Source organism: Pelobates fuscus, chromosome 5 (assembly GCF_036172605.1).
Source record: "Pelobates fuscus isolate aPelFus1 chromosome 5, aPelFus1.pri, whole genome shotgun sequence".
Taxonomy (NCBI): Eukaryota; Metazoa; Chordata; class Amphibia; order Anura; family Pelobatidae; genus Pelobates; species Pelobates fuscus.
This window is the reverse complement of record NC_086321.1, coordinates 142,733,482-142,755,159: the sequence shown is the minus strand read 5'-3', so window position 1 is coordinate 142,755,159 and position 21,678 is coordinate 142,733,482. Positions and strand designations below refer to the sequence as shown.

The 21,678-nt window shown below is 41.0% G+C and overlaps 1 protein-coding gene across 4 annotated transcripts in view; it reads right to left on the bottom strand.

The window, feature by feature from the left end:
* Positions 1-21,033, bottom strand: part of MMP17 (matrix metallopeptidase 17) — a 163,388-nt gene extending 142,355 nt beyond the window's left edge. For 2 of the 4 annotated variants that reach the window (XM_063454384.1, XM_063454385.1), the window contains exon 1: positions 20,498-21,033. In XM_063454384.1, coding sequence (XP_063310454.1) covers positions 20,498-20,626 — 129 coding nt within the window. In that variant the 5' untranslated portion in view covers positions 20,627-21,033. Of the gene's footprint in view, positions 1-20,462 lie in introns of all 4 variants that reach the window. The other 2 variants (XM_063454386.1, XM_063454387.1) reach the window with 2 other exon arrangements.
* Between the last annotated feature and the right edge of the window lie 645 nt (positions 21,034-21,678).

Genomic DNA, 21,678 nt, shown 5'->3' with positions numbered 1-21,678 from the left:
GCCAGACCACCCACACGCTGAGCAGAAATTGACGTTAAGACGCAGGCCAGGAAACAATATAACCCCCCCATGTCACATGGTGTCCAATCCCCTAACTCCGAATAGACATGCACCACCAGCAGACTACAGAATAGCGACTAGCCCCCACCCCACAACAATGATCAGCCCAGCCCAGACTGATCCTAAACTCAACAGCACGCAAGACCCAACCCCACACGGCACACCGTACCCAAGGCAATACAATTCAGAATCAGAAAAGCTGTAAGAGCGCGGCAGTAACAACACGCACACGGCACAGCGCACCGCGCACACACAGTATAAAACCCAACACACACAGAGAAACCGAGCAGACGCTACCGATACACAGCCACTTAGGAGACGAAGGATCACAGACTACTACTAGAACTAACTACTATTTACGACAAGCGGAGGGATAACCCACCACGGACGAACTACCCGACACCCCCACAGGTGTAGGACACAGAAACCCCCGATACTAGGGGGCCATACAACTCCCGGAAACGACCCAAGCCCACCAACTGGTGGAGCTACACGGTCAATCCACCGGGACGATTGTCCATTAACCTAAAGTTCACAGTACTTCTACGGATTACGTAGACCCACACAGCACTAGCACAAGGAGAGACTAAACACAGAACCGCACCACACTATACAAACACACTAACCACAACCTCATCCTCCGCCCCTTCCTGCCCTTACCCTCCTATCCACCCCCTGCGGCTGCCCTGACGATGCCGACCCCGAGCCCCGACGGGTACACCCGGGAAGACCTGAGCATTCTCTCCTACAATGTAAACGGCCTCAACGTCAGAGAGAAGCGCACAAGGCTCCTGAGAGACCTGAAACACTACAGGGCGTCGGTGGCATTTATCCAAGAAACGCACTTCCAAGAAGGCAGGGCGCCAGCCTTGAAAGACCGCAACTTTCGAACAGGGTACTTTAGTAACAACCCGGATAAAAGAACACTAGGAGTCTGCATTCTCTTTTCAAACGGGACCCCATACAAGGAGATAGCCACCCTCAGGTGCAAACAAGGCAGATACCTTTTCACTAAAGGCACAATAGTAGATCAGACCTACACATTCGCCAACCTGTATGCTCCAAACACGAAACAGCACTACTTCCTCCGGAATGCCCTAAGCACCTTGATGAAATTCACGGAGGGCACCTTGATCATCGGGGGAGACTTGAACTTGGCACTGCACCCAGATCAGGACTCCACGTCACCACGCGGAACAACACCACACGACAAACATGCCAACACACTTCGCCTTCTACATGCCCACCAATTAGCAGACTGCTGGCCATGTGAGAGGCAGACTGGGACAAATGCCTCACCCTAGTACAAAAAACGCCTAGCTCCGCACGCCTACAAGAAAACTCCTACAAGATACTCACCAGATGGTATTTGACACCAACAACACTACACGCTAGGAACCCAGACATGCCAGACACCTGCTGGAGATGCGGGGAGGAAACAGGCACATTTTTACATATCTGGTGGTCATGCACACGGCTAACGCCATTTTGGGACACGGTCAGGGACGTCATACGAGAGGTGTCAGACGAGATGCTCCCAAGAACCCCGGCAGCCTTCCTCCTCCATCATACCAACATAGCAGTGCAAACATACAGCAGGTCCGTTGTACCGCGACTGCTAAACGCAGCCAAAGCTATAATCCCCATCTATTGGAAGCAGGGAAACGTACCCCCGATATCGCGGTGGGTGGAAGAGGTGGAAACCACCAGGAAGTACGAAGATATAAAGGCAAACACCCCGAAGCTCAGAGACCGTTACATCTCACGCTGGTTTCACTGGCTGAGGATAACCACATCGAACGACTTTCAACTACGCCTAGTCCAGCAGTAACCGGGGGAGACGAGAGGAAGGAGAGAGCAGCAGGGGAAACCAGAGGGGGGGCAGAGGGGTGCGGCGGAGTGGAGCAGCAGCAGGGGAAGGAGCCACAAATGACCCCATACCCTTACACCAACCCACCATCCCCCACCAAACTTGGACCAGACCCACTACCATGTCACACAAGACGGACACGGCAGCGACACGCGACAGACAGACAGGGGAGAGACACCCCCCACTGAACATGTCGGACTAGAGACACTACACACACGATACAACCCAACACGAGGACACAAAGACCACGTCCCGGCCTAGATAAACAAACAACCGAGACGCAGAGAGAAATATACAAAAAGGCTACACACAAACACGTTACGACAATACTCTAAACAAACACACACACACGTACAGACACCAGACCCCAAACCGAACTCTCCGACAAATACGACCCACAGGATTGGGGCACACACACAGACCTACATAGAACGCACACTAAGACGCTAGCCATGTCAGCAGGCCAACTACGTTAAATACCAGACAGCACGACCAACTGTTTACATGCAACTGGAAATATGCTGGAGCACACAAATGTGCAATGGTCTAAAACGCATAACTAAGATATACTCTTCAGTTAATAGTTCTTTGTTCATTTTTCTTCTTCTTAACTCGCTACCTTTGTTATACTAGTTCAGTACAGAATATTCTTGTTTATCGATGTCCAACCCTGCAAAGCTTATATAAACTTAATATTTGTGAATACATGCCTACAATGACTCAATCGCCTCTGCGTAGGCAAATACATGATATTCAGACGAATCTGCAATATGTTTGCCCCATGCTAACTGAAAATTAAATACGCACGCCTCTGCGAAGGCGACTACCTGCTTAAACTGTTTTATACTTGAAACCTGCTTTTATGTTGTGATAACAATAAAAATATTTAAAACACAAAAAACATATGTTAGGCCCCTACCCGCATTACATTAAACCTGTGGAGACACACTCAATCCAATACATTTAACCAAATAATGTAGGGAAATCATACAGGCACTCATAATAACACAATAGAATATTTATAAAAGAGTGGGGAACACAAAAACTAACAAGAAATTTCTCTCCTGCCTGCAGAAACCCTAATATACAAATCTACTTGCATATGCAAATGACAGAATTTTTCTATTCAGGTAGTGCACATAACAGTTGCAACCAACAGGTGGCAGTGTACTGTATATAACTGTTGCAAGATCTTCACAACCAAGAGATGCCATATCCACCTAGTTTGTAGAGAGCATCAGCCGGACAGGAGAGCACACAAAACATTTAACAATGAACAATAATACACACCCTGAACCTATAATGGGCATAGGGTTAGTTAAAAATAAAAGTCAACCGGGGACCTATATGAAGTGTCTGTCTTAGTCACAGTCACAGTACCCATAGTGAAGATGCATCTGTCCTTGGCAGTGCTAAAGTCTGCTCCTAGAAAAATCCACACATTATTTCTAATTTTCCACTTAAAGACATTTTTGCAAATTCTGGTTAACATTATTGAAAGAAACTATACATTCAAATTTAGGTTGATATGCTTATATTTCAAATATCTTGAAAAATTAAGAACCTTATATGTACCGATTCATTCTGCCTAAGGAGAAGACCCTACCGTTGCCTAATGGTGAAAATGCTAAGCTTGGGTGCAGTACAAGAAATTATCGTTAAGATCAGATAATTGTAAGGAGCTCCTTATAATGCTTTGCTCCTAGCTATTATATCACTGATCGAGATGTGTTTGTGATTGACTGAAGAGCTATGAAACTCAGACAGAGAGGTAGCAATTCCACAAAAAGAACAGTCACAAGCTCTATGGGTTTTGGTTTAGACATTAAATGGAAAATTATACAATACTTCTGATTTTGCTTGATATGTGTATGATTACACAGCTTATCATACAAGTTATGAAAAACAGAGTGTTCTGAGCGGGATGGAAAATTTGAAAAGGAGAGTAATTTTGATGTAAAAATTGGCCAGTTCATAATCAAGAGAAAATGATGCATTGCTTTTGACACACTGGTTGCTAGTTAGTTAGATAGTACTATGTGCCACTATGCTTCTTATATTTCTGCACTACTAGTAGTACCAGTCACTCCCTTATAAAAAAAAAAAGAAATAGTGTACCACATTAATACTAACTATATTTCACTATGTCTGTTGTTGGTTTTCTCACACTGCTCAACAGCATGAGATTGAAAACAGAACAATATGGAGTTTGTGACACTTATAAAAGGGATCTATTGTCTATGGGATCCCACAGGAAGTAAGGAGAAAAAAATAAGCTGTTACAGACAGTTTTAAATGCTTATGGCAGATTTACTGTCAAAAATAAAAGGCCTGTGTTCCTGCAAAGAAAACCCCTAAGGTTTATTTCCCTTAAACACTATAGTGTGATAAATTGAAAAACAAACTGTCAAAATCCAGGCCAAAACAGACAAGTTGGGACTACTGTTAGATAACTTTTACAACTCGTATACTTATACCTATATTTTTTACCAATTTAGATTCCAGTTCACCACATGTTTATTAATGAATTAAACACAATTCATGGAAATGGGTAAAAATGTACCGTCAGTTTTAATATGAATTCCTTTTTTAGTTAACTGATGTGTAAGGAACAAGCAACCTAAAGATTCTCTGAAGGGAACAAGCAGACACTTTGTTTTCTACATTCGTTTTCCCCCATTATAATGTATAAATAGTTCAGTGCTTTCTCTAATAATAGCAGGTCCCACAAAGAATTGCTAAGCCGACATGTGACCCACTATTTACCCTCATCCCTATTCAGACTACTGTGTGTCCTCTGGGTACAGCTGTATAAACCATGCATAAAGTTTGGGAAGAATGAGATAATGAGGCCACCATAGGAATTAATTGGATGTGGGAGATCTCTGTAGTATTCAGCAGAGGGATATTTGTCTCTGAGTTTGACTGTTAATGATTCATGAACATGTTGTTTGCAGTGAGGATTTCACTACTCCACCCATCATTGACACAGTCTTTAACTTATTTTAAAGGGATATAGGCATTCCCATCCAACATCAGTTCCTCACCTCACAAATGCTCTACTACAGTGCTCTGCAACCAGTGTACTGCAGGATTGTGATAGGTGGGCCATCAGGACGGTAGAACCCCTACACTTGTAAGGGGCCTGGGCTCACAAGGCATATATCCAAAGTGGTCTGTGCCCTTGCATGTGAAAGATCTCCTTCCCCAGGTCTTTGCAGAGATGCACAGCATGTAGGTAGGGCAGGAGGCTCATATTCACATGGTGCAGAGGCTCACAAGAAGAGTCTTCACCCGGCAGAGCCGCAAAGCCTGAAGGGAAGGCCGAGAGCCTCTACAGCGCCACCGGACCACCAGGGAACATGCAGTTTTTACCTGTGGTGTTCAGCGAAATTCTGGGAAGAGCTGTGATGTGCCTTGGGTGAGAAAATGTTCAGGAGCACTGTTCTACTGGATGAATGTTGAAATATTCCCACTAAAACACATTAAAATGTGTGGAAAGCCTTCCCAGAATAGCGGAAGCTGTTATAGCTATAAAGGGGGGACCAATGTTGTCATAAAAGTCCCTGTTAGTTTAATGGTCAGGTGTCCCAATACATTTTTCCATATAGCCTATTAGGAAAAAAACCATTAGGGACACAAGTGCCCCACAGGTAGTTTGATTCCTACGTAATGAGTGGGCTACACATGAAATAGAAGGTCATGTAGGAAGAATTTTCAGGTATTCATTCGATTATCAAATGTTCAGTAAAAGACAGGTTCCTGGTACAATGTAACCAAAGTAGAAATTCTATACATAAATAATAGCAGTACAGAACTCTATTCACATGATGGATTACCCAGTTATTTAATGCAGGCAATATGCAATTATGTGTTAAAGGCTGTGATGAACTAGAAACATATCATTGCTGATTCTCTTGTACAAAAATCAAGCAAGTCAAGGTTACAACACAGTATGATATGACATCTTGGGCAGAGACAAACTAGTTATCACAGTGACAATTAACACAATGCATAGCAAAAAAAACGTGCTAATTTGCAGTGGCGGCTGATGCCATTTTAAGATGGTGAAGGTTCCTCTCATACAATACAGAGAGCTGATCATAATACACAGATGCTCATACAATAAAACAAGCTGTGCATAACATAAAGATATCTGTAAAATAAATGGACCTGATACCACAAACAGAGCAGAGAAAAAATAGAGATATAATCCACAGAGCTGGGCACAATACAAAGATACCTAGACGCAGGCTACATAGGTACCCATAAAACAGATAGAGATGAGTAAAAAACTGAGAAATAACAAACAAAGCTAGGCATAATCAGGAGGTAACATAACGATCCCACACAGCCAGGATCACTATAATGAGTCACAAAAGCTACAGAGATCCCCACATAGTACAATGTCTCTGTAGAATGTTTTGGTTCTCTAACTTCCTATCCCCCTCTTAGCTCCACTCTAATGATCTCACCTTCAGAAATGCTTCTAGTATGATAAATTAAGGTTTATATTAAATATTGCTGCAGTTATGAAACATGTCAGCTATTCCACTAGCTCTTAGCACAGTGTGCACTTGGTTAAAGCATCAATAAACTGATACCTTTATTACCTTTGCAACTGACAATATAAATAGGCTGACATGGTTAACATAATCAACAATCATTACATATTAAAACAAGAATCAGATCAGTCCTCAGAGTCACAGTCCCAGTCCTGCATTTTGAAACTTCACAACTTTTCAGCTAGCCACGTGAGTGTCTTAGGTCTCAGCTGTAGAGTGACAGGGCACTAAAAAAAGATGGTGGGTATGTGCAGTAGGAGATATTAAAGCTATTAGTGACAGGCACCACAGTGCTGTGTGTCAGAAATGCCCTCCACCCTCCCTCTTTGTCGCCCCTGGGCTTTCTTAGCATAATATATATTTTAATTATATAATTGAGACAGTCACTGCGGCTATTGGAGGGGAGAAAAATATAATATCATACACTTATATTTGGCAGGGGCAAGAACTGCTGAGGTGCTCTCTCTGTGTTACTTCCAAGATGTCTTCTTGCTTCTCTTCTGTGAGCACTGTAACCCCATCTCCTGATGCTATGGGCCAATGATGGCCTTTGAATAGATGGACTAATAGCATCCCTTTACTCAAGGGCAGCTGGTTCTGCTGCCAGAATGGCAACTCAATGTAAAATTCCTGAAATTCCTTCTTAACCCCTTAACCCCTTAAGGACCAAACTTCTGGAATAAAAGGGAATCATGACATGTCACACATGTCATGTGTCCTTAAGGGGTTAAGGACCAAACTTCTGGAATAAAAGGGAATCATGACATGTCACACGTCAGGTGTCCTTAAGGGGTTAAAGGACACTAGACGTGCAAAACCTGCTGAAACAAGGCACATTTTAAACCTGCCCCATTTTGTTTACATGCCCAGATGTGCAACTAAAAAAAAAAAACATAGTTTGTTCACCAAACAATGAATTGTAGTTAACTGAAAGGCAATTTTTAAGAAGCAGACAAAATAACAGATCATACCTCCTAACATTTCAAATGGACAAAGAGGGACACTTTTATTTTAGGGGTTGTGAATGGGGTTGTGGCCAGGGGTGAGGCTTGGCTGAGAAATTTTAAGTTACTTACTAATAACAATTTATACAATAAAATGTAAATTAGAACAAAAACAATATATTTACACAGACTGATTTCTAAGCATTTTTATTTCAGTTTAAAGACACATTACTATGAGAATTATTGCTTTGTCGCACTGTTATACACTCTGACACGGACTATATAGAGCTACTAGAAAAGACGGACATTAAGATAGAGAAGAGGGACAAATGGATTTGTGCCCAAATTAGGGACTGTCTCTCCTAAATAGGGACACTTGGGAGGTATGACAATGGAAAAAGTATTATTCTGTCCATGGTTTGTCTGTTCATCCATTCTTTTAGGAACACAAATGAGTAAAATTTTGATTTGTAGCACAATAGTAACTCAAAACACTCAAGAAACCCAATTAAGGCCTATTTAGAGATGAAGTCAGAAGATCAGGCATTCAACGTATTAGACTTAATTGAATTTACTTTCAATCCACTTTGATTTCTCACTTTAGTAAATAACCCTCTTAATGTGTGTGTGAACACCTGGACATGGTTAAGACCAAAAAGCAACCAAATTCAAAAGAAAAAAAAAGGATAATTCTCATAGGAAGCTTGGAAGAAAACCACACGAGAACTACTTAAAAAAAACCTAACATTCAGTGAGATAAACTAGTTTCAGTTTATTCATTTCAAGGTAGGTCTTACAAAAGTTGTTTCAATTTAATCAAATAACAAGTAATCTATCATGTCTCATAGTATTACTGCTTCAGTGTTATACGTTTCCCCTTTAAACGCTGCTAAGATAAATTGCTATAATTAGAAGTTTTAAGAATGGCTTCAGGAACCTCTCACAGAAATCCAATATCCTGATTATTTGAATCATTAAAATGTGTACCAACAACCCTTATGTAGGGCAAAATAAGGTCAATGACAGCGCTGGTAGCAACAGCAGAAACCACCATCTGCCATTTTGATAATGATTTTTTTTTTCTTTAAAAAAAATAAATATAAATTACTTCATAAATCTTACGTGGACATTTGGGTCCAGCGTCAACATAAGAGATCCAATGGCCTCAGGGTATTGACAATGTTCTAGAATCTAGTTTCCTGCAAGACTTCTATGTTCTACAGAAAGACTAACTATAGAGAGCAATCTATATTCCAAATGCTTGCTAGTATATGGCTATTGCCACTTGCTAAATCAGGGCTGTTTTCCATTAACCATTTACAATGATACATTTTTTGGATAGTACTAGTGTAAATTATAGGGTAATGTGCAGCTTGGTAATATCCAGCACTTACTGGCTCTTAACCTTAACTAGCGTAGTGGGCCTGCTGCCAAAATGAGACGTTAAATATTATTTGTGAGGAAAATAATACATTTGCAGCCCCCTCCTTCCTGCATTGGAACAGGCTCCGGCAGGAGACATCACTAACGCCTGACAGATGATTTTAATTACACAAAGAGCAAGCCAATACATCTGGCACCTGTTTGGAAAGAGCATCTTGTCCCAGATGGACATGGGGTCTAGGAAAGCAAGCGTGACTGCATAATAAATGAATATGCCATGCTACTGATAAAGCAGGTCAGGACACTGGTGTTATTTAAAGTGTGACGAACGAGCCATAGGGAAATTTCCTGGCCTTTAAAAAAAAAAAAAAAAAAAAAAGTTACAAATATAATTTTTTAAAATTTGACAAAGCAATGAATCTTTGTTGATGATGGAAAAAATACCCATCTTAATTCACTGTGTCTATATTTGACCTTTTGTTGGCAGTGGTGAGAGAAAATCATATACACCCTATTGAGATTTCTAATCCTTTTGTAGAACCCTGTCACTCCCAGATTATTGATCAATTTATTTTTAACTATTTCAGTGCCACAGGACTAAGGATGGCTCAACCTTCAGCTTCCAAGCTATCTCTGTAAAACCTAAAGAGAGCAGAGATGCTGTCCAATACAAGCCATATGTTCTGTGTTATACGTTGTTCTGATCATCGTTTTTTCAATTCTCATTAGAGGAATATAATATCAGAAGGCTCATTGGTTGTTGCCAATCACATTGCTATTCAATGAATGGTGCAATTTTAAATCTGAATTTATTTAGTTATTAAAGGCTGTTTGCATTTAGCAGTTGTATTGGGTTGCCATAGGACGTGCTAATGGGTTCATTTGTTAGAAGTGTTTAAATTACATTCTGTTTGTTCTATTGAAGACTTTGGCATCTTCAATTGTACTTGTGTTGGTTTAGTAAGCAAGGTCCACTTTTTTTCTGCAACAATATATATTCCATGCAAGTTCCATTCTATGGCCGAGAAACCTTTAAAATGGGTGTATTGGTTTTCCACGCAGTATTGCAGTGGACATGTAATGCATGTGATCACAAAGTTCTTAGACAGGTAGGCCGATCAGGTGATTGTACACTGCACATCAGAGTGAATAAATGGAGTTTACAGATTTCTAGAATCAAGTGCTGCAGTAAGTCATTAAACTATATATAAAAAAAATCTTTACTGAAACACAATTAGAAAAAACAAAACATGTACAGATGCTGATTTCCTTATGAGATTAAGCTACAGGTGTTCCTTTTTGTCATTTCCTTTTAGTTTGTGCCAGAATCTTTAGTTATACTACCAGCAGATTCCTTCCAATTTGCTGAGTTCAAAAAAAATCACAATTTCTGTAACAATAACAACACAAGCATTATACAAAGAAGAGAACACACTTAACTAGAATGAGGATGTCTTCTTTAACTCCATGTGCTAAACTATCTTCTTCTTTGCAAAGTGTACACCATAATCCTTACCTATATGTTTCCTATTGAATCTGATTTCAGTGTTTAAATTCAAGTGAACACATGCTGATGTTTTTGTATTTTTCATAATGTATTTCTCAGACTCAAACTACAACATGCAATGTTTAGCCACACACACACAGGCACACAAACACACACACACAGGCACACAAACACACTGAACATTCCTTGCCAGTAGACGTGGCACATTTCCATCAGAATAGCTTACTTCCTCTCTTTCAGCCATCACTAAAAGCAAATTCATATTAAACACAGTAATTCAGCTTTCAGATGTTCATAGAGATCTTAAAGTGCATGCTATGGTTTCACCAGTGACAGATTAACCATAAATGGGCTCAGATAGATTGGTGATCTCATTCAGAAACTTGTTTCTTAACCATTTCAGTCATGGGAGTGTGCTGCTATTGTAAATGAACCCTGTTTGCACCAGGTATGGGTAAAGGAAACATTGCAAAATATGCAAAGTTATATGGCCCAGATGCAAAATGGTTACAAACAAGCACAGAACATTATGCTATAGTCGTATACATTCATTTAATCCTATAACTCCTTCATTCACATCAAACCAGCCATGTGTATGATTTTATATATCCAGAAATATTTCCATCTGTGTTATCAATATCTAAATATATCATTTCTATTGCAGTTTTTTTTCAGGCTTTATAGACAAAGGCTGTCACTGAGTATTTTCATTATTGTCTTATTGCGTTGTAAAGAGCGGCTGCGTGGGTGAATTCTTTCTCATTATTCCTGTTGGGAGATCATAATGATTTAACCCATTTGAGCCAACAGAGGCGATGCTGTGATGTGTGGCTGGAACCTCTGCCTGGAAGGGGATTTATTGGTCAGTAATTTATGAAAGAATTATGATGCCTTCCAGTTCCTCAATGAATTTTGTGAGGTTTTAGCCAGAAGTTATGGTGAACATATGATCCTAATTAAGAAGGGACAATGCAAGCCAGCTTCAACGATTTGGATCATACTCAGGACAGGTCTTAAGCAATATGTCAGGTTCAGAGGAGCTGGATGTCTGCCAAACTAAGTGACAGGTGGTCCATCGACCTACCTGTAAGATCCTAAACAAGTGATTGCAAGAAGAGGAAACTACCTCCTGCTCATCATGTATGCTATCTGTGCCTCAACATAAAATAGCCAATTTCTGAACTGACTGCAGGACAGAATTGCTCTGAAAACAAAAACCTTGCTGAAGAATTCCAATGATAGATTCTTTGGCTATGTTTTTTTTTTTTTTTATGAACATTGATCAGCAGCAGAGCACATGCAGTCACACACCATGCTAAAGGTTTGTATCCCAATACTTACATGCTCATTCAAACACTGTATGCATCTATTTCTGCCAATAGCATTAACCCTTTGCGTCTATGTAATATAAGAAACCGCCTTCACTGGGCACAGAAATGGTGACTGTAGTGTCTGCTGGGAGTACTGTCAATGTATTGAGTTAGTAAAAAAAAAAAATGTGGGATATAATGCCCTGGGGATTAGCAGCACTGGGTTATATCACAACAGATGCTCAAGTTCCTTTGTGGGCCATGTATGTTTATTGTTGACCTCCATGCTATCAATTGAGCTAATGAAATCCTTTTGTGAGCAGAAAATGATCTAGAAAATGTTCTTGAAGCTGACAGTGAAGATATTTTGGAAGCTGCAAGAACTATTCAATTGTATGCGATGATGATGCCACTTGGTCATATAAGACACCCAGGCTGATCTGCCTTCAAAATCTCTATCAATATAAAATGCCATCTGTCACCACAGAAGCAAATCATGGAATCCCTGAATGGCACTGATAGAGTCCGCTTGATACAGAATAAAGAGAATATTTTTGTCACGCTGACTTTTTTATTTTTACTTCCAGCAATGTGTGCCCTGAAAAAAACAACACTTGTGATTCCTTTTTTATATTGTAGAATTTATTAAACTCCTGGTAGTTCTGTCCCTAGGTAGAACCTTTCACTGACACTCAGGATGTGAAGTAAAAAAAAGACATGTATTGTACTTTTGTTCTTTTTGTAGCTGCTGTTTTACTTCATTTTTGTAAAACCAAAGTACATGATGTCTTGATGCTTAAAAAAGTAGCTATCGTTCTGTGCCAAACCTATACTCCAGCTGTGAAGGTGAGCCACCTTTCAGTCTTTGTGAACCCTGTACTTTGTCTATTCAAGGTTATCATTGTACGTTGCCTCTTTGGCCAGATAAGACCAGTCCAGGATTGGTCTTCTACCACTGCATCCACTGTGCCTAGCATGACCTATTCTTTTTCAAGGAAATTCAATAAAGATCTTCAGAGAGACAATGCAACCAAATGGCCAAAGACTCTTGCTCCTGGGCTACTGATAATGCTGTGGACTTTCCAGTGTGCAAAAACCAGTGAGAAGAAAAGTGTCAAAAAAACTGACTGACAAAAATGAATTAAACATGTACCGATGCGGCTTAAAATGAATAAATAAAAATAAATAGTGATAATTGCTTGTAGACAGCACCTCATCACTCAGAAGGTCATGGCAACAGGAGTTTGATGTGAGAAAGTGTGTTTGAAGGTCCCATGGTGCTCCATTGCTCTGTGTTTGAGTTCCCAATATGTGACAAAAAAGACCTAGTAGGGGGCCTAGACCTGGAAGCTCAGTGGCAGCTTAGGCTTCAGAACATTGCCCAGCCATCTGGGTCAGTATTATGCGTACTGTGATTGATCTTTACGATTTTACTAATTATACTGATTTATCAAAGTATATATTTTGATTCTTTAGACTACAAAACATGGACAGCCCCTATATTGTTATTGAAGATTTCCCCTTCCCAACACCCTGCACGTCATTTTACTTAACTATTCTCATGCAATTCCCAGAACAATACTTGTTTCAATACATACAATAACATACTTCCTCAGCTCAGGAAAACCCTCCAGTTATTTGCAAACGTTCAAATCCCTAACTATTTTTTTAAAGGAACACTCAAAACTACTTGCTGTGGTGGTTATTGTGCTGGGAGTGCAGTGGCACTCCTCCATTGTTGACAGCTGTTTTATAATGATTTTACTTTTTGCCTGTGGTTCATTGGGTGTCTCTCCCTGCCCCCACTGGAAGGTCTCTATAAACCCTAAGTCATACTGTGCAGGACTTCGTTGAGAGAGATTAGCAAGTGAGCTCGCCTTGCATTGCAGGGCTTAGCTCAGGAGAGCTGAGGATTCTACTTATGAGCTTCTGGCTCTCCATAAGAATTACTGAAGGCTGGGAGTGACATCTGTTGAACACCCGACCTAGGATCTTTTGACTACTTATAGTGAAGAGTGGGCACCAGGGCAGCGATTGTAGTGGTTATGGTGCTTGGAATGTTCCTTTACTTTCCTATATCTCAAAAACCTTAAACAATATAATGTTCTTCAGTGTTTTCCGCTAAAAAAAAACAGACACTCTGGACAATTATGGTGCAAGTGTATTTCTGATGAGTGCATCATGCAAAAAACAAACAATAAAAAATGTCTGTGTTGCCAGATGCACTGTTTTTGCAAAAACACTTGCACCCTAGCTCCAACTAGTGGATTGCCTCTTCCGATAGCAAATGGTAACACACAAAAAAGAAATAAAATAGAGCAGTGGTTTCCAAACCAGTCCTCAAGAGTGATGTCGCGAACATAACATTTTCCGTTCTCGAATGGCGAACGCGAACTTCCGCAAATGTTTGCGAACGGGCGAACCGCCATAGACTTCAATAGGCAGGCGAATTTTAAAACCCACAGGGACTCTTTCTGGCCACAATAGTGATGGAAAAGTTGTTTCAAGGGGACTAACACCTGGACTGTGGCATGCCGGAGGGGGATCCATGGCAAAACTCACATACAAAATTACATAGTTGATGCAGAGTCTGGTTTTAATCCATAAAGGGCATAAATCACCTAACATTCCTAAATTGTTTGGAATAACGTGCTTTAAAACATCAGGTATGATGTTGTATCGATCAGGTAGTGTAAGGGTTACGCCCGCTTCACAGTGACAGACCAAACTCCCCGTTTAACGCACCGCAAACAGTCCATTTGCACAACCGCAAACTCCCCATTTGCACAAGGTTGGATACCAAGCTAGCCATGTCCCGTTCCTTGTCCTCACTGATGTCATTGAAGGTCTCTTCCTCCACCCAGCCACGTACAACACCAAGGGTCCCTGAAAGGTGACAACAAGCCCCCTGTAGTTTTATTTTTAAAATTTACACTACTGTTACACCAGATATTGAGAGTTGCACTGGTGTGACACTGTGCCCTGGCAGGCCCTGAAACGCACACGTGTGAAGGAAACTGACTGCTATTATATTACAGTCAAAAAAGTTTTTTTTTGTTAAATGCAAGCTATTGTGACACCAGATATGAGTGGTGGCACTGGGCAAGTGGGCACAGTATACGCTGTGAGCCTGACACACACGCTGGCAGGCAGGTAACTGCAATTAGATTACACAGGAAAAAAAAAAAGCAGACTGATGTTCTAGCCCTAAAAATGGCTTTTTGGGGTGCTGTCCTTACAGCAGAGATCAGATGAGTCCTTCAGGACTGTAGTGGACACTGAATACACTAGCCTAGCTATCGATTTCCCTATTAAATCAGCAGCAGCTACACTGTCCCTCCTCTCACTAAGATTGCAGCTTCCGGGGGGCGGGGCCTAGCTGTCATGGAGGAAAGACACACTTCGTGTGAGCTCCCTCAATATCTCACTTTAAGCAGCTATCAACAAGCGAATTTCACCCCAGAAGGGGATGACCCAGCAATGTTGCTCCTACCTGACTGACCCGACATGCTTAATAGCGGTCAGCAACTCGACAGAGTCTTACTTACCTCCGCGTGGCAAGTGTGGCCTGGTGCTCACCGGGCGGGAGAGGCGGCCGATCTCCCGATCCTGGGATGCCCAGGAGCAGCTACTTCCCGGTAGGAGCTCCGTTACCCCCCCCCCCTCGGACCGGTGAGGGTTATCCCGGTCCACCCCTGAGAGGCTATCTGGAGCTAATGGACGCACAGAGCACAGCCGCTCAGGCTGACATACTCATCTGCGACTCTCCCAATATGGTGGCAGCCGCGTGTCCTCCTGGTACCAGCAAAGCATGGCAGGATATTGAGTCTAAGCTGGACAGACTCTTTAATCAATTTTGGAAGCAAATAACAAGCAGGAAGCCCCAACAAGCTCCACCACAGCCCCAACAAGCTCCACCACAGCTAAGCGAAGAGTCCCCATTAAAATCCACCAACGCAAAAGGCGTCGAAGAGCCTGCCCCACGTCAAGCACTCGCCTCCACCTTAAACCACCACAATCCCGCACCGGACGTGAAGCACCACCGGGACAGATCCGACCACCCAACAAAACAAGCTTCCACCACCTAAAGCCGCGAACCCGGCACTCAGCCAGAGACTTGCCTTTGTTGTTCCAGGTATCAGGGACTCCCAGGGCCTGCACCTGGCGCCCAGAAGGGATCGGATGAGCACAAGCAGAAAACAGCAGCCTGCCAAGCATGTCCCACTATAGCTGATCCTCCACACCATGCCTTTGATCACATGAACTGCTCTCTGCACATTAACTAATCGTAAAGTAGCAAGCGTTTAAACATGTCATTATTTCACCTCCTAAAGAGTTTATTGTCGTAGTTCCTTACATGCCTTTACCTTAACCGTTCATGTATTATGTTATTCACTAGTCTCATCTCATGGGGTGACTCACACTTGATTTACAACTAGTGGTGGAGCTGCTGATATAAATACACAGTTTATAACGTGCAAGCTACACCCTAAACATGACAGCCATCTTTCACAACAATGTACTGCTATATACTCATACCCTCAGTGCAACTAGCCATGATATACGCACGTTCAGCCTAGCATGCTCAAATATAACACACTTCTGTCAAACAAAAAACAAAAAAAAGAATGCAGCTTCAGAATTAATCTTGTATGCTGTCTAGGAGGTGGGAGGGTCTGGGAGGGAGGGTCTGCTGCTGATTGGCTGGAATGTGTCTGCTGACTGTGAGGTACAGGGTCAAAGTTTACTCAATGATGACGAATAGGAGGCGAACCAAACATCGCATATGTTCGCCGTCCGTGGCGAACGCAAACATGCTATGTTCGCCAAGAACTAATCGCCTGCGAACCGTTCGGGACATCAATAGTCCTCAAGGCACGCCAACCAGTCCAGGATTTAGGGATTACCCAGTTGTGTCTATGTGTTTTTTCTTTTACTTTGTAAACACCTTAGGCACAACTGGGTAATCCCTAAACCCTGAAATAGAGGGTAAAACTTGGTTCAGCTTTCAATAAGAACCTGTATATCAGTCATGTGTAATAAGAAGTGCAGTGGCATTCATTCAAGGAAGGGGGGAAAAAAAGAATGAAATTACTCATGTAAGTTAATACAAAACGCTGGATGTCATAATTTATTAACAAAACTCCCTCTACTGAGTCTGTGGAGCACACTCCCTGCAACATTACTTTTCTTAGTAGAAACCTATGAAAGAATATTCTGCTCTGCAAAATTGAGATATGTACAGTACTCCTATTAAAGGCAACATTACAGCTGGGAAAGGCTGACAGAGTTCCCATTCCGAAAACTATGCAGATATCACTGAATACACAGCACAACATAGGTATTCCTTCACTTGGTTTATGTTTGTTTTTTGTAAATACTTGGATAACAAATAAAAGGGGGAGGTGGGCTAATCCACTGTTTTGAACCATCAACCACACACATTCAGTGATGTTACCATTCTTGAAAAATAATAATATAAATATATTTTTACTCTTCTATTCAACATTTGCTTGATGCAGATTCAATTATTTTATACAACCTCTATACTCTTTTTATTACACGTCCGCTTTCCTTTCCACTGTATCAAAACATTTTGACTTCATTTTCATTTCAGCAACCTTATCTGTGATGTTAGTATATAAAATGTATCTCCAATGCATGATTTAAAAAGTACTGACATTCATGTTTCACACATTGATAATTGGAACACTTAATGCACTGCAATTTAGAGAATATGATATTTCAACCACTCTCCCAGAATGCTGAGGAATATGCAAATCAGCATCCACTGCGTGTCACTCTAAATCTCTGTAAGTTACTGCGTTATTTTGGACCTATAGGAGTCAACTGATGTTCTCCAAACTGTGTTGCTTAAAAATCCATTTGTCAGTGTGTAGATGATGTATGCCAGTTCTTTTGAGACTGTACTTTCTACACTTGATATTTTTGTTTTGCATTTATTTATCGTTTGCTATAATTTACTCGGATTGGTTGACATATTTCACAGAGATTCGCGTCTGCTAATTGCTGGTTTCCAGCTTTAGCTATAGAATTCATACGTAGTCAGTGCTTGTGAGGCATGGTATACAAAACTGCGTGAGAAAAGTATTGAAAGCCTTCTCACATGGTTTTCAGTGCTCATCAAACACCTTCTCTCCCCCATTGCACTTGCTAAAAGAAACTTACAATCCACGTCTACATTTTCTCACCTTGTTTCTGGTGGACCCTGCATTCACAGACAAATGTTTACATGAAAATTGACTCCAAGTTCTATCTATCTATCTATCTACATTATGAGTAACACAGAACAAGGAGTGGTTGATTTTACTTGAGGGCTATTTCACTCTCACTTGCAATTCCAATTTTAAAAAACTCTCCCTGCTTCACTTTGACTAGAGATTCCTCGTGTATGTAGGTGCCACTCTAGCTATTCACCATGTCCAGTATAGTTGCATACTCATAGCTCTGGATATGCTACTTTAAGTAGTCTGTGGAAAAGTCAAACAGACTTGGCAAGTGAATCCACTTACCATTATGGCTAGTAGTAGCCTTTATTTAATGTACACACCATGCTAACCATAAAGACAACGAGCTGGCTTAAAATAACAACTAAATATGTATATCCAGCTGTATCACTAGTTACCTTTTTTAAGTTTGATATCATCAAATCTAGGCCTACTATTTGCAGACGGTCATATAGGATAGAATAATGAAGGTAATAACAACTACTTGCTCAAAATGGCCAAAAAAACAGCCTTCATCAAATGATATCACTATTTGGGAAGTAAGATTATTGGGGGAGAATTATCCAGGTAATTCCAAGGGAAAGAGCTAAATAAGTAGTAATCAACATGGATACCAAGAGAATTCTTCTCTACATTTTGCACCATGCATCCCAAATTGCATCTGTTTGCCTTTATTAGTGTGTGTGTGTGTGTGTGTGTGTGTGTGTGTGTGTATATATATATATATATATATAATCATGCACATACAAATATGTCAACTGAGCTGAAATCCAGTGGTTGTACTGAGACTGTAGTGGTAATACAAGTGGGAATCAAATGAAAGTTATGGATATATCATCATTATATTGCAATGGATAGAATAACATTTCATTAATAACTGCAAACCACAATTCGTTGTTTTCCGTTAGAAAAGATATTAAAAGCATAGGTGCATCTAATCAATACATATTTGCTTTTAATGTCATTGTGTTGGGTTTTGGAAGGAAGACGTGTTCTTTCTATATGCCAGGAGAAGGGCTAGCATCACTATCAATAAAAGTCATGCTGAGAGGAATGCCCCAGGATATGGGAGACTTTTTGACCTTTTAAAATGTATCATTCAAGTAATGGAATCATTCCACAGACTGCAGGAAATTAATTGCCATCTCATCATTTAGAACAAGTTGACATTAGCCAAGGTTAAGTGGCGTAACACATACCAGTGGTAAAACCAAATGATCTGCTTTTGTCCATAGGATCCTATTCATTTACAAGGCATATTATAGGGCGTACTGAGCAAGCTCACAACTCTGCAACTTTCTTGGAAAATATGAGAAAAATCTGTTCAGTTCTAGAATTAAGAATAATGTTACAAAGAGGAACCGAAGACCTATTCAAAGCTTGTTTTTTTTTTTTTTTTTAGTTTTTTATATGGATTAGGCAATTTGACTGCTATCCATTCTTCTAAAAATATGATAAAACTGAAAACTGTTGCTACGCAATGAAGCTGAATGTTTTCTATATTAACTAACAGTTCCTTGGAAAATAATTAAAAAGAAATAATAAATCTGTTCCAGTTATTAGTGGGTTAAACATAAATGCTAACAATCCTCCAGACGACTATCTCTGGACAACAATCAACGCAATGTCTTGCTGACACATGACAAGTCTTTAACCCTTGCTTGCTTTGTTTCTATATGGACTGCAATGACAATTCTACACAGCCAAAGTTGTGGTTTCACAGCAACTTTAAAGCCAGGTGTTTACTATGGGTCAGGGGTTTCATTACCGCACATTCTACAGTATATCAGAGAGTACCTCATACCGGCATATAACTGAGCAGATATCAAATAGCTTTAGATGAGGCAGCCACTTTTAACCACATCCAGCCTATTGATGTCACACGAAGCACGTTCGCTTCTTTGAGTGACTGGATGTGACTATGGGATTAAAGATACTCCTTTGAATTAGCATGCAGGTAGTTAATCATTTCGGTTTTCAGGATACGACACGATGCTGAATTAAAATCACTATAGAATAGCACGCTGATCAGTAAAGCGTTGCAGACTCTGGCTTTCACAGGGTTAAACATCTCACCCTTTCATGACACCAGTTCTGGATTGTAATCATTATTATTTTTTTTGAGGGGGGCAATTCAAGGGTACGGGTAGGAAGGGTTAAGGAGGGATATTTGATGGAAGCGAACACCTCACACTGTAGAATTCTTCTCCCACGTTCGATGATCAGCGTTCGGTTCCATGGATTGTGTCACCGCACAGTGACTGATGGACTGGGCAGCACATGGAACGGATTTATCGGACACCTGTGCTCACACCCACCGGCGGAATAACCCTGCATCTGTATCACCCTCGCACGGCAATTACAGGGTTAACGAGTCCAACTTTACCACCAAGCTAACAGGGGATCGAGCACCCTAACTTAAAGCCAGCTTTATATTTCCTCGCCTGCAATCCTCTGTATAGGCATGGTTTATTTACCATGACATTTTTTATAAATAGATATAATTAAACATACTATGGATAATAAATTATTAATACATTTAATGAATATATTTATATCCCATAATGTAACATACTATGTAACACAGAAGCTGCCCGTTTGGTCACTTACAACTCCTCGGTTTATATCCTCCGCTGTAGGGGTTGGCACTGCCATGGATTCCCGCAAAGCAATCAAAAGGCCGATCAAAAACATTTCCCGTGGCCAACAACTCTCTTTGGAGGGGATCATAAACCACATCCCTTGTCTTCCTCCAGCTCTGAGTAAAACAAGCGCACTTTCATATGGGCACCTTAGCCTTCTTTACATCCCCACTGCACCGCCAGAAGCCCCCATACACCTCCATGCAAGGTCTGCCTGAAGCACATCCAGATGCCATCACACTGCCACCATGTCTTCTCCCCACATCCAAGTTTAAAGTTTGCAGAAATTTAAGCACAACAGGTCAAGGGGTCGGATTTCAGCACCACGGACAGCTTCAGCTAAAGTGCAAACAGGCGCTGAATGGGGTAATAGGATGGATTCTTAGCGATCCCCTGTGCCTGAAGCTCTGGAGGTGACCTGTTGGGTCAGCTTTGGACTTGGAGAAGACACAGGATCGCCTGGACGCTCAGTCCTGCTCTGTAGCTTGGAGAGAATCTGTGCTGAGAGGGGGCACAGTTGAGGATGGCAATGGGAGGAGCATTGTGTGGGAAGGGAATGTGAGCAACCTATTAGTGCCACTGGTCTATGACTGGGAGAGGCTTGTTCAAGGGAGGAAGAAAGGGAGAGGGGCTCCTAATTATTATTTTGTGTGGATTCAAAGCAAAGAAGCTGATAAGGTGCTACCATCAAACTGAACGATAGAGGGCTGGGTTGAGCTAAGCAGGAATTTTGTTACACTGTGAAACCCACCTCAGTCTGCTTTGGAGATGTTTGCATTAAAAAAAACAACAAAATAAACATTTTATTTTAGGAAAGTTCACTAAGATTCTTGGGGGGCATTGAGAAAATAGAGACACATTGAAAGATATATTTTGTTTCATGTCTGACATCTATCTACACATGGGGCCTTTTCACTAAACAGTGAGTTATGGTGGCTTGAGAACCAATTTGTAAAATACAAAAATAGTGTAGATGGAAAAGTCTCAAATTTGGTCAAATTCCATTTTTCTTTGTCGTCCAACCACATATGTTATTTAGTGAATAAACCCTGCTGTGACTGATCTGTTGTTAAAGCAGCACTGTTAGTGGTACCATTAGAAGGTGGTACTAGGAGGGAGCACGGCAAGATAGATATGCTTATATAAACC